This window comes from Abrus precatorius, unplaced genomic scaffold (genome assembly GCF_003935025.1).
Source record: "Abrus precatorius isolate BTA unplaced genomic scaffold, Abrus_2018 Scaffold4, whole genome shotgun sequence".
NCBI classification, from domain to species: Eukaryota; Viridiplantae; Streptophyta; class Magnoliopsida; order Fabales; family Fabaceae; genus Abrus; species Abrus precatorius.
Window position 1 is genome coordinate 16,238,475 of NW_020874384.1, and position 12,808 is coordinate 16,251,282.

A 12,808-nucleotide genomic window follows, 5' to 3' on the forward strand; every position below is an offset into this window, starting at 1 on the left:
GGATTTTTTAAGTCTTTGCCATCTCTCCTAAAATGCACGAAATTTTCGAAGGGAGGAAGTGACTGGAACGTGCATTATCTTAATAAAGTTTATTGTTAAATTACAAATACTCTATTAATTTAAATAAGCCGACTATCCTAAGAAAGAATTATCACATAATGTAATTGGAAACGGTGAAATATTATTTCATGATCTGAAAGTCACATCATATATTTAGCATTAAATACCTATACATGGAAACTAATGAATAAAAAAGGAAAGAAAAAAGAAAGGAGGAGGAAGATGTTTTTGGTTGGAATCGTCGATGGGGCAGGGGAGGTGGGTAGAGCGATGATGATGAGGACCTACTGGAGGATGAGTCGGCTGTTGCAGATGGTACAGTAGTACCTTCGCTTGGTCTTAACGTATAAAGGGAGGAAACAGAAATTCCAGTGGCTCTCTACATCAACAGCCTGTATCAGCCCTCCGCAGTAAGGACACGCTCCCGGTGCTGGTTGCCTCGACACCACCCTTTCATCCTCGCCGCACACAAACACTATACACATCTTCTACTCACTACGTTAAGGTAATAATCGCTCGCTATGTCTTGCTTTCTTTTATTAGAAATTTTATGAAGACGGAGAATAAAGGTGCAGAAGTAGAACCCAACCGAAGCGCGTTTTCGGAAAATTCCTTTCTACTTTTCTTCTGATCACACCTTTTCCTTCACCGCCGCCGCCACGCGTCAGCATGTGTCCATGCCTCCTGTGACGTTGAGTTAAGTACAATAATCGTCTGAAAATGCAAGTGGTTTGAAAACTATTTTAAAGCGGTCCCAACTTCTTCCCTAAGAAATCCAAGGATTAGAATCGTAACGCCGCTGGATATGGAATTTACTTTAGTGCTTGATTGGAATCCACTGGAGAAGCACACGAAAAATTTATATTTTACCAAAAAACATATTAAAATTAATTTTTTTAAAATATGTATAAATTAACATATAATATAAATTTAATATATTAATAATATATTTGTCATTATAAATGATATACTTTTAAATTAAAATTTTTTTCCAGAATTTTTTTTATGATCTATTTTTACACTTGCATAGCACCCCTTATTTAGGATATATACATATATATAAACTTCGAATGGCCTGTTAAGAAATTTAAACTTTACTTTATTAATCGAACGGCTTTAGTCCATGCTTATTTGAACTTAAAATTTGAGAATTTAAAAAATAGAAAAATATTTTGTCAATATAAAATGAACTGAATATCCGTATGCTTATTGAGCATTTGTTATCTTGACATAATTTTTTACATTTATAAGAAATAAAGACTTGTTTTTATATGTATTATTTATTAAAAAAATTACCCTCTTATTTATTAATTATTGGAATATTCACCTATTATTCATATAGGTGCATATATTTATTTATTTACTGTAAAAGTGACTAATTACTAGTTATTACTATAGATATTTTTTAAAGTATGTTATGAACTTATAATATATAAATACTTTTTTTATTAATTTTAATAAATTAAATTTTATAAAAAGTAGAGGAAATATTTAATAATGAGCTTAATTTTAGTGTATTATTAATGTAAATTTTCTGTATTATAAAATGATTAAAATACATTGTCAATATAATTTTTATATTAATTTTATAATTAACAATTCTCGCTTATATAATAATTTATGATTGGATGAAAGTATAAAAGTATTTTACGTTATCAAAATATTTAAATTAAATTCTTTAATAATATTTGTAGAATACCATAAATTATTTTACGTTCGATATATATAAGGAAAAACATACTAATAAAAATACTTACTGATTGTGAGAATGAGAATAATAAAAATATGTTATTAGATTTTATTAAAATATAATTGTATACTTTTTAAGTAATTAATAAGGTATTAGTAGGCTGATAAGAAGATGGATGAATAATCACATAGCTGTTTATTAAGTAAAAAAGCAAGAGTTTACCTAAAACAAGTATTTGAAATGAAATTGTTGTATTGTTTATCTCCCCCATTATAATAAAATAATTAGAGGAGATGAGAACATGGCCTCCACAATAATTTATAAAACACAAACACAAAGGTGTTTATGCTTTGAATTGCACCCCAATAACAGTACAGGGCCTGGGAACTAAAACCACTAAAAGAGAGTAAGCGTTCAAGCATACAACACCTGGCAACTAAATGGGGAAAAACCACGGAAAGCCTCTGCTGCCTCCACCACCTGCCACGTCACCACCACCCCATAACCCCGACCTTTCTGGTTAACAGTGACACTCCCAACCGCCACATTCAACCCCGAAGACACAACGTAGATACGATCATCCAAACCCCTCGCAGCAAATGGCCTCTGCATTTGTTCCCTCGGAAACCTGTCTCCTCCCACACACCGCCACGTGTCACTATCCTCGTCGTACACCTTCACGGGGCAATCCCCATACTCCGCAATCACCAACACCCTTCCCATAACCGCCACTCCCACCCCCGTCCACCCATCCCTCATTCCCACCCCCATCTCTCGCCACGTGTCCCTCTCCACCTCGTACGACCACCCCCTCGGTCGAAACGTGAACGGCCACCACCACCCCTCCGTCACCAACATCCTCCCCCCTACCACCGTGGCCTCGCACCGACCCAGCTCCCCTTCCAACCCCTTTCCTCTCCTCCACGTGTCGCTCTCCGCATCGTAGATATCCGTCCCGCTCCTCCCTACGCCCACGATCTTCCCGTTCACACTCTCCGCCGCCAAGAACGACCTCCCCCCCGGCATCGCCGACGCTTCCGACCACTGGTTCGTGGCGGCGCGGTAGACCAGCGCCGTCCGCATTGGCGCCTCCGCGTCGGAGTTCATCCCCGCCATGACGAAGAGCTTCCCCTGCTTCGGCAGCGACGCGCACGCGAACGCCGTGGGGCACACGCCCTCCGGCAAGGGCATTTGCGGCAGAACGAACCAACGCTTGGAAGATGGGTCCAGCGCCTGCCATTGGATCCTCGATGTTTGTCTGTGGAATGCCAAGACAAAGAGATGTGGGTTGGAGAGCGTGTTCTTGGAGACGACAAAAGAAGGGTGCGTTATTGCTCTGTTCCACGACGAAGAAACAGAGCGTGCCAAAGCCTGGTAAGGGTAGGGCACGTGAAGAAGACACAGCTCTGCGATTTCGTTGGGCAACCCCGGAATAAGCTCCTCGCGCTCGTTGTTTTCTTTGAGTCCTTCGACCACCGCCATTCTCTTGTCCTTAGTTGAAAACGAACGAGAAGTGAAAAGCAGGGTCTTTAGATGATTAATAATTGGAGGTGGGTGGAGTGAGGAGTGAGCTAAATATTTGCGGCAAATCCGTTTGAATGAAATTAAACAATGAATAAAAGTGACGTAATTGAAGTTGAAATGGTTGAGAGTGTGTGATTGGTTTATAATTTTTAGGGATGAATGAGTGAGCGAGAGAGAGAGTGTACATAATAATAAGAAGGAACGGTTCGTGCCGATGGCCAACACAAAAGTATGAATGATTGTGGCAAGGTGAACCCCCCAAATGGACTTTTTGTAATTTTTATTTTATATTTTTCGGCTAAGTTGATTAGTTGGGGGAGGGTCTACTTTATGCGAGTGATGCGTTTGTGGCTGCAGATGCTGTTTCCATCAAACTCAAAGCTAAGCATTTCTTGGGTGACAATGGATGGGTGGAAGATATGTGCTGTGTGTTTGCTTCTCCGCATGAATTTAATGCCTTTTATGGTCTGCGCCGTGCCTTGTTTTTCTTAATTTAACACCAGACAGCGACTGATCGCAACATCCCAACTATAGCCCCACATTATTCTGTAACACACCTTCTTTACCACTCCTCATCATCTTCATTTTTTTAACTTACAATCAGTAATAAACAGTAACCTAATTTGATGTAAACATGTTTTTTCTTTTTCTTTTCAAATACGACGTTGCCAAGATAATAATACAACTTCACTGTAGTCACCCACCTGGATGGATATAGTATTGTCTTTTCACAACCTCACCGTCTACCCCTCTGAAAGGGATTCTCACCTTCACCGTTTACAAAGAATACTACTTTTTTGCACTTTTAAAAAAAAATAAGAATGTGTAGTTTAAAGCGTGAACAATGCATAAGCTCACTTATGTTGAAATTAATCTTATTACTGTTATTATTTGAAGAATGGAGATTGTCAAAATAAAACTCTATTTAAATTGTTATGTATAATAGTCTTATATTTTTAATTAAAAAAAGGTACAATTCTCAACTATAAAACAGAACATGTCCTTGGTGCCTAACTGTGAGATGGAGATTGCCTGTTATTATAACTTTTAGTCCTTTTTATAAAGCGATCCACTTCTCAATATCTGTCAATGTGCACGATGAAGCTCAAGCCGACGGTGATGATAAGAATTTATCATGTTAGGAACGTATGAACAAATAGTTTCATTCAATATTTATTTATTATATGAGAATTTATAATATAAATTTAATTATAAAATCTATTTCAAAATATCTTAACAAATTCATTAAAATAATTTAAAAATATATATACATCATAAATGATTCCATGAGTCAAAATCAGCCTTAATTAACATAATGTTCCCAATAGATAGATTTGGCGTTGGGAGGTCAAAGGATATATCACACAACGAGCAATTCTGGTAAGCTGTGATTTGTGAACACTTGTCACTTATAAGATATTACATATATCTATTAGAAATTTATCTTAATAAATTGTATATAAAAACAATTGAAATAAAATTTTAAAAAATTATATAAAATTATAGAAACTATTTGAATTGAATCCCAATCTATTTATGGGTAGGACAGTATCACCAAGAGACAGATTTGGTGTGGATAAGTTGTGATTTGTGAACACTTGCGGCACATATATACAAAAGCAAAAAAAATCCAAAAGCAGATGAACATTGATAAGGAAAAGAAATAGTAGAAACAGGAAATGAGGTCCGTGACTATTTTCTCTAGTTCCTACCGTTGCTTTCAAAGGAAGATAAATAAACTAGTTTTTACTCTCTACAAAACTTACAATTCAATTAAGAAACTTAAATTTTAAAATTATTAAATATACTATATTTGCTCATGTAAAATCTATCTTAACCTGTGTAATTGTTAGTTTGGTTAACGAAAATTAATGTGTATTGAATAATAATATAAGAGCCTAGTGTAGCACTGTATGATACATTTTGATGTGTACTGGACCCAATTTGACAGAATCATGAAGTTATCCCTTAAACCTAAAGCATTCATGTTCATTATGAAATGACAGGGAGATCATGCTTTTGGGTTGTACTTGTAGGCATAAGGATCATTTTTTAATATATACTTACCCCTATCAAAAAGCTAACATCGAAAGTAACTAAACCGAATCTTTTGACATTTGTTGATTCCTTTTGGTGGCAAAATTTTGGATGGCTACAAACTCAATTGTGTCGAAGTCAGCCCCATTTTTCCGTGATTAACACCTTCCAAAGCTTTATCAAGTACTACTCTTTCTTCCAACAAACAATAGCCAGAAAGTAATAGTGAGAGTTGTTAAATTTAATATTAGAGAATAGCTTGAAAGTATGAATATAAACTAATAAAATTTAAAATATTTTTTATAAATTTTTTATTTTAAACTAAAATTAATTTATTATCAAGATTAATATGTATACATAAAAATAAAAAAATAAAGAAGATGAAAAAACAACTTTAAAAAAATTAATAAAAAATTACTTTATTAACTACTTTCAGAAATATATCTTAAAGAATATTTTTTATTAATGACTCTTAGAAGTATTGTTGTTCTAAAGTGATTTCTATTAATTGTGTTAACGCTCCAAAACCCAATTTTAATGTAATGAAATATTTACTTTGGTCTTATAAATTATAAGTGTTAATCATTTTAATTTTTTAAGCGGTGAAAAAAATAAAATAAATAAAAAATTCAAAAGTGATAATTATTTCAAAAACGGTGGGCATCGCTGTCACGAGTGAGTGGATTGTGAACGATGATTTAATCGCAGCATAGAGTGAACAAGAAACAAGTTGGGAGTGTCTGAATGTGAAGTGATTTTACTTTTGTCTTACCCGATATGAAAACAAAGGTTCAGAAATCAAACATAAACAGAATGTGAAACCAAATGCGTCAACGCATGTGATTAACAGCAGTCAACTTAGAATTGTGTCACTCGTGCTGTAAAATGTTTTTTTGGTCATCATAATGTTCAAATAATAATGACTCGTGCATGAGAGATATTATACAAGTACTTTTTATTTTTTATTTTTTAATGTACATGTATCTTCAAAACTTACTTGTAAACAAATAAACATTTTTTCTGATTTATTTTAATATTTGTACCTTTCTTAGCCACCCTGAAATGCTTAGTCACTATTGGCCTCGTAAGAGAGTTTATGAGTTGCAAGAGTCAAGCAAAGTAAATCACTGTGAATTATCATTATTGCTCACATAATATCACAAATAATACTTCACAAAGACCAAGTAAAATAGAATATACAAGAAACACACATAAGACAATGGAAACCTAAAACAACAAATATAATCACTGCACAATTTTTTTTTTTATCTCAACTAAAAAAGTATTTCATCTATAGTTAGAACAGTGAAATATTTTGGTGAATAATATTTATAAAATATTGTCCAAATAAAAATATAGATATAATGATAGAATGAGTGATTTGATAATTAAAAAAAATGTAAACCTAAGTTGTGTGAGTTTTTTTATATATAAAAAATGATAAAATTATCAAAATATAGTATTTTAAAATTTTATAAAAATATGAAAACTATTTAAAAATTGCACGTGACAATTTTAATATAGTATCAAATTTTATATTTATGAACTTTTTGTTATTACATAAGTATTTATGCAAAAAATTATCAATATTAATTTTTAAACTCAATATTTTATAATTTTAAAAAATAATTATTTTAATAAATATATTTTACAAATTTAGTATATAAAAAAATGAAACCAAGCAAGTGTGGAAGAAACACGGGCATGGTCTGAAATGGTGTGGGCCGTTAGACCCCAACGGCCCCACTCACGTGAACACTTCAATTGATGTCAGATGAGACGGTAAGCTCGGCCTAACAATTTTATGTGTCACGAGTCTTCTTTAACAATTCATTCGCCCCACCCAACACATTTTACTCTTTTATTTTACTAGTTATAAAGTTGCATTGTTTTTTTTAAATAAAAATTTAAATAATGTCATGATTCGTATACTTATTTGGATTTGTAAGTTACTTTTTACGTGTAAAAAAAATTGATTTAAAAAATTATAAATCAATTTTTATATGTATATTTATTTTTAATTTAGTCATTTATGTTAAATTTAGAATAGACAATAAAGTAAAAAATTAAATTGAAAGTAAATATAGTATGAATATTAGTTTATAAATTTTTTTATATGTATAGACTAATTTACAAAATTTTACATATAAAGACTAATTTATAAATTTGAGTCAAAAGTATTATAATAAATTTGTGATAGATTTTTAGTTTGTATCTTAATTTTAATGGTGTTAGAAGAGTGGATAAAAGTATAGATAAATACATTAGTAATTTTATTGCTAGTAACACTGATGAGGGTGCATTCGAAGACAAATAAAGTTTTAATGAGGGATTGAGATTTGGGGTAGGTGAGTGTGGATGCAGGTGAGAGTGAGGGTGAAGACGATGAAATAATTGAAAAGAGAAGAGAATTAAGTAAAGTTTGTTAAGAGTTGATTGAGTTTTAGGAATAAGAAGCTCAGAAAAAAAAAACTTTGACCTCTTGAAGTTTACACAGAAAAAGAATAAAGATAGTAAAATTAGAGATGGAAACAAAGGTAAAAGAGAGGATGTGGATAAATTGCAAAAATCAAGATACAAACTAAAAGTATATAGCAAATTTATAAAAATACTTTTGATTCATATTTGTAAGTTAGTTTCTACGTATAAGAAATTTGTAAATAAATCCTCATACTGCATTTATTTTTAATTTAGTTTCTTAATTATTTAACGTCATTTATTCTAAAATTAACGACAAGAACTAAATAAAAAATAAATGTATATATGAAGATAGATTAATAAATTTTTTACCTATGAAGACTAACTTACAAATTCGAGTTAAGTATATGGACTAAAATATCATTTAAACCTTTAATAAACTATATATACTACAAAAAAAAATATGTTTTTGTGGCGGTTAAATTTTATGATTAGCAGCGATTTTAACTGTCTCTAAGTATTTTTTTAATGATTATGAAACTGAAGTTAAAATTGACGATATAAAACTAAATTTGTGACGGTTTTGAATCATCACTAAATTTTTAAATTTATGGCAGTTATTTAGCGGCATTTTTGAACTACTGCTAAAATTTTAAATTCAAATTTTAACCTGTGCGCGACATTGTTTTATTTTTGGCGGATAGTGTTTTATTTTTAGAATGACAGTGCTCTATTTTTGGCTTCTACACTTTTATTTGTTTTTATCACCTACTCAATTCTTTCTTTTACTATTTGGGTTCACATTCCATTTATTTTTTTAACATCACAACATATATATATTATATAATTTATAGTGTAGAATCATTGGAAAAAAGTCATTTTTGGAAGAAGTAAAAATGATAGTAGAAGATTGCCAAAGTTGTCACGGTTGAAGAAGACATTTTGGCGGTGGCGGTAGGGATAGCGATGGCGGTAGTGGCAAAGAGAATGGTGAAACTCATGAGGCCAAGTTAGAGATGAATGATAACTTTGAGTGAGTGATGAAAAATAGAAAAAAAGTTGTGTTTCTTACATTTTGTTATTGTGAACTGATGCTAAATCTCGCATTTTTTTTATGATGGTTACGTAAAATCGCCACTAAAACTCGTCTCGCCTTTTGTGCAGCGATTTTGCAAAATCACTACTAAATTTCACACTTTTTTTGCGGCGATTATGCAAAATCGCTATAAAATCTCACATTTTTTGTAACGATTACACAAAACTACCACTAAATTCTGCATTTTTTACAGCAATTACATAAAAAGCCACAAAATCTCACATTTTTTTGCAGTAGTTACTAAAATTGACGTTAAATGTTATTTTTAAAATGATTTATTGACAATTATTATTAACTGCTGCTAATAAACTGTCGCTAAATGACGTATTTCTTGTACTGATAAATTTATTTAAAATATGAAAATATAATATTTTATTACAATTTTTAAAATATAATAATTTATATTCAAATTTGATAAATTAATTTTAAAATAAATATGAAAGAATTATTTTAATTTTATAATCTGTATATCTAATTTTTTAAATTAGTTTCTAAATTTATATATAAAAAAAATATTATAATAGTTTTTGGTATGTCAATTTAAAGAACACTACCTTTTGGGTTAGGTATTAAAATATTAAATTGGTCTGTTTTATTTTAAAGCAAGAACTACATAAAAGGTAAAAAGAGAACATAGTTTTTATTTTACCATATTTTAAAAAAAAATTATGTGTTATCATGACATCACAATTTAATATTGTATTACTAGTATTAGAAGACACTCATATATTTTTTTATCATGAAGTGTTGTTGGAATTATTTCTCTAACACATATTCAGCCATACTTTTAACTTTTGTCGTACTTGAATTCACTTACACAATTCTAACTCCGTTTATGCATAAAATTGAGTTTCATTTAACCCGTGATTCTCATACATTGGATAGTTTGGTCGTACTTAATAAATTATTTAGCTATCCTCTTATCACTTTCATTTGATCCATGAAATATTATTAAATTTTTTTTAGAAGTAAACAACTTGATAGAGAACTATAAAAGTTAACTTTAATTTATTAAAGAATATAATTTATTTTATATTTAATTTACTTTTATAACTAATTAAGAAGTTTATTGAAAAAATGAACTATATAATCCAACCAACGTTTAAGCACGCGCACACACAACACACGAGTTATGTGGTTTGACAACATTTTCAAGTTAGATATATACACTAATTTCTAGAATATTTGAAACTTGTTTTAGAGAAACAATTTCTGCACGTAAAGCAAAAGGAACACTTATGCAGTATACTTATGCAGTATGCAGCACGTAGAAATTTCTAAACGTCTGGGATATCTTGCTCTTGTTGCCAAATGACATGGCATTATATTGATTACCGCGACGAGAAATTGCTTAAAAGTTGACGAGTAGGTTGGATCCTTAAAAATGTTTCTGTTGTACCCAAAAAGAAAACCCATAAAGATTGCATATGTATGTTAATTATGCTTCATATATCCTGCTATCTACATCATGTTGAATGAATCAGTGGCTAGACACCAAGCTTAGGAACTGTACATCTATTAACATATCTATAAAGTTTTGAGAAATTTCCAAAGTTTCAGTTGGGTTGTTAAATATACTTGAGTTGCAAGCTTTAGAAAGATACTTTAAGACTTTTGTTAACACATGCGTATTTCACCTCTTTGTTTAAGGGTGAAAATCAGGGAGGAAAAAAATATGTGCGATGAAAAAAAAAAAAAAAGATAAAAAAAAAGAGGCTAAGTTGTTTAATTTTTTTTCAAAAACAAGTTGTTAACTTTTCTTGAACTTTATCTGTATTCTTTGGCTAATTCTATTTCTTTAATCACGGAATTTTATTTTTTTTGCTTCCACAAAGTTTGTACATCATGCATTTACTTTGGAATGTTATATTCTTCCGTTCTATACCAAATATGAACAGACCTTGATTAAAAAGTTTAAAAAGCAATATTAAACATAAAGACATTTTTACTTTATAAAGCAATACATAGTGTCCTATTCTTAAAAAAAAAAACATCATGTGAAAGGATAAGTTGGCATTTAGAAATTTTGATATCATATTCTTTATAATTTCTTGCTTGTAAGGGAACAAAATATGTTAGTGGACCTCTGTCACTTTTTCTTTCTTTTCTTCTTTGTTTCCCTCTCATGTGGATTTTTTTTTCACTTCTCTCTCACTTCTTTCTCTTTAGTTTCTCTTCTCAATTTTTCATGAACAAACACAAACAAGAAAAAAAAAAAATTATTCACATTAATGAATGACATATATATATATATATATATATATATATATATATATATATATATATATGATATTTGATGAGTACTAAAATCAATACAACTTTTTAAAAAAGATTTAAATAATTTTTTTAATTGTTGTATAACGCAAGTCATTGCACATCCAATCCCTTGAGAAAAGAAAAATCCCCCCCAAAGATATTATTTTCTGGTTATAACATGTAAGTATGTCCAAAATTCAAACCTTATGCATCAAGTGATGGCCAGGTGGCCCAATGACCAATTCCTGTCCCAACAAATAAAACATAACGCGTCCACAAACATATTTTCTTTCCCTGTACTCAATTCACGAAGAAAAATGTTACACAGACATCTAATATCTACATATTCAGACTATATACATGTATATATTATGATAATAAAAAGAGAAAAAAATTTAAACGAGAGTGTTGACATTATTTAAGCGTTTATAAATATGAAAAAAAAAGGACCTTTTTATAAAAAGACATAACACCTTCCTCATGACGAATCTGATGCATCTAGATTCACCGATGGTTACTCTATTTCTTGAAACCCACCAAGTAATTAGCTGAAAACTTCACTTGTTCCAATCATTTCAGTTCTTACGATACACGGTGCATAACTTTTAGTTAACTACCACGGTAGCTTCTGTGAGAATCTTGCGTGTTTTCTCTTCTATATAAGCACTAGTGACCCACTTCCTTTTTGCATATCATCAATGATCGAAAGCAAGCTAGCTTCAACAAGAACAATTATGGATAAGCAGAAATCTTCACGAGTCATTAGACAATTAAAGAGGTCTATAAAGAAACTGAAGTCTCTACTACACACTTGGCGAGAGCCTTCCGTTGTATCAAGAAGTTTAAAACAAAGATGGTTGAGGTTGTTCAATAAACGAATGGGCATGCAAAGGTTCCTTGTGGATGAACAAATCAATAGGGATCGTATGGTACAATATAGAAGAACATTAAGTTATGTTTCGGAAGATGATATTGATAAAAGGGCAGAGGTTTTTATTGCTAACTTTCGGCGTCAGCTAAGTTTGGAGAGAATAATTTATTCGGAGCCGAAGTATTATATAAGAGAGAGCTTTTGTGACTAATTAGGAAATGGTTCAACTAGTTATTATTCTCCAAGTTTTTTATGTATGTAATGTGTCCAAATTGGTGTGTTAAGGTTTGTTTTAAATAAGTTAAGTTTGCTTACCTGCATTGTATTTTTGGCTAGCTATCATAACAAAATGTCATTTTATCTAGCTTTGTCTAAGTTACTTTAGATAATAAATAACTTCATTTTAAGTAGATTAATGAAGTTAAGATATTGTATTAAAAAAATGTATTATTAATTTATTTATAAATAAATGTACTTAAGATGAAGTTGTTTATACCATATATACGATAACTTACACAAACCTTTTTTTTACGTCTCCTTTGTCTTTATTAGTATATGTTTCTTCTGCTTCTCTTGCTAGACGACACAACTGCTACTTGAAGGTGCATTTTTTTTTCTCACCAGGCAAATTGAAAGCAATAAAAATTGTAATGAACCGCGCATTTATTTTTATATGTTTTAAGGTTTTATGGATTTGTCCACATGAAAATTTACTAATAGAAAATTAACTACTAATTAAGATGCAAAAAAATATAAAATAAAGAATATACTGAGCTTTTGCTGACTACCAATAAGTTTTAGGTGTCATGAATGTACTAAGCCTATTTTTGGGCTTGAATGGCTACAGATATGTCAA

General features: G+C 30.9%; 2 protein-coding genes across 2 annotated transcripts; both read right to left on the minus strand.

Annotated features, from left to right (window-relative positions):
• Positions 1-281: 281 nt before the first annotated feature.
• LOC113865964 lies at positions 282-612 on the minus strand. Its single transcript, XM_027500799.1, has one exon. The coding sequence runs from the start codon at positions 543-545 to the stop codon at positions 345-347; it is 201 nt and encodes a 66-aa protein (XP_027356600.1). The 5' UTR covers positions 546-612; the 3' UTR covers positions 282-344.
• A 1,383-nt stretch (positions 613-1,995) lies between these two features.
• LOC113865870 (F-box protein AFR) lies at positions 1,996-3,508 on the minus strand. The gene has a single exon (XM_027500648.1). It carries the CDS (start codon positions 3,230-3,232, stop codon positions 2,165-2,167), a length of 1,068 nt encoding a protein of 355 aa, XP_027356449.1. The 5' UTR covers positions 3,233-3,508; the 3' UTR covers positions 1,996-2,164.
• Positions 3,509-12,808: the final 9,300 nt, after the last annotated feature.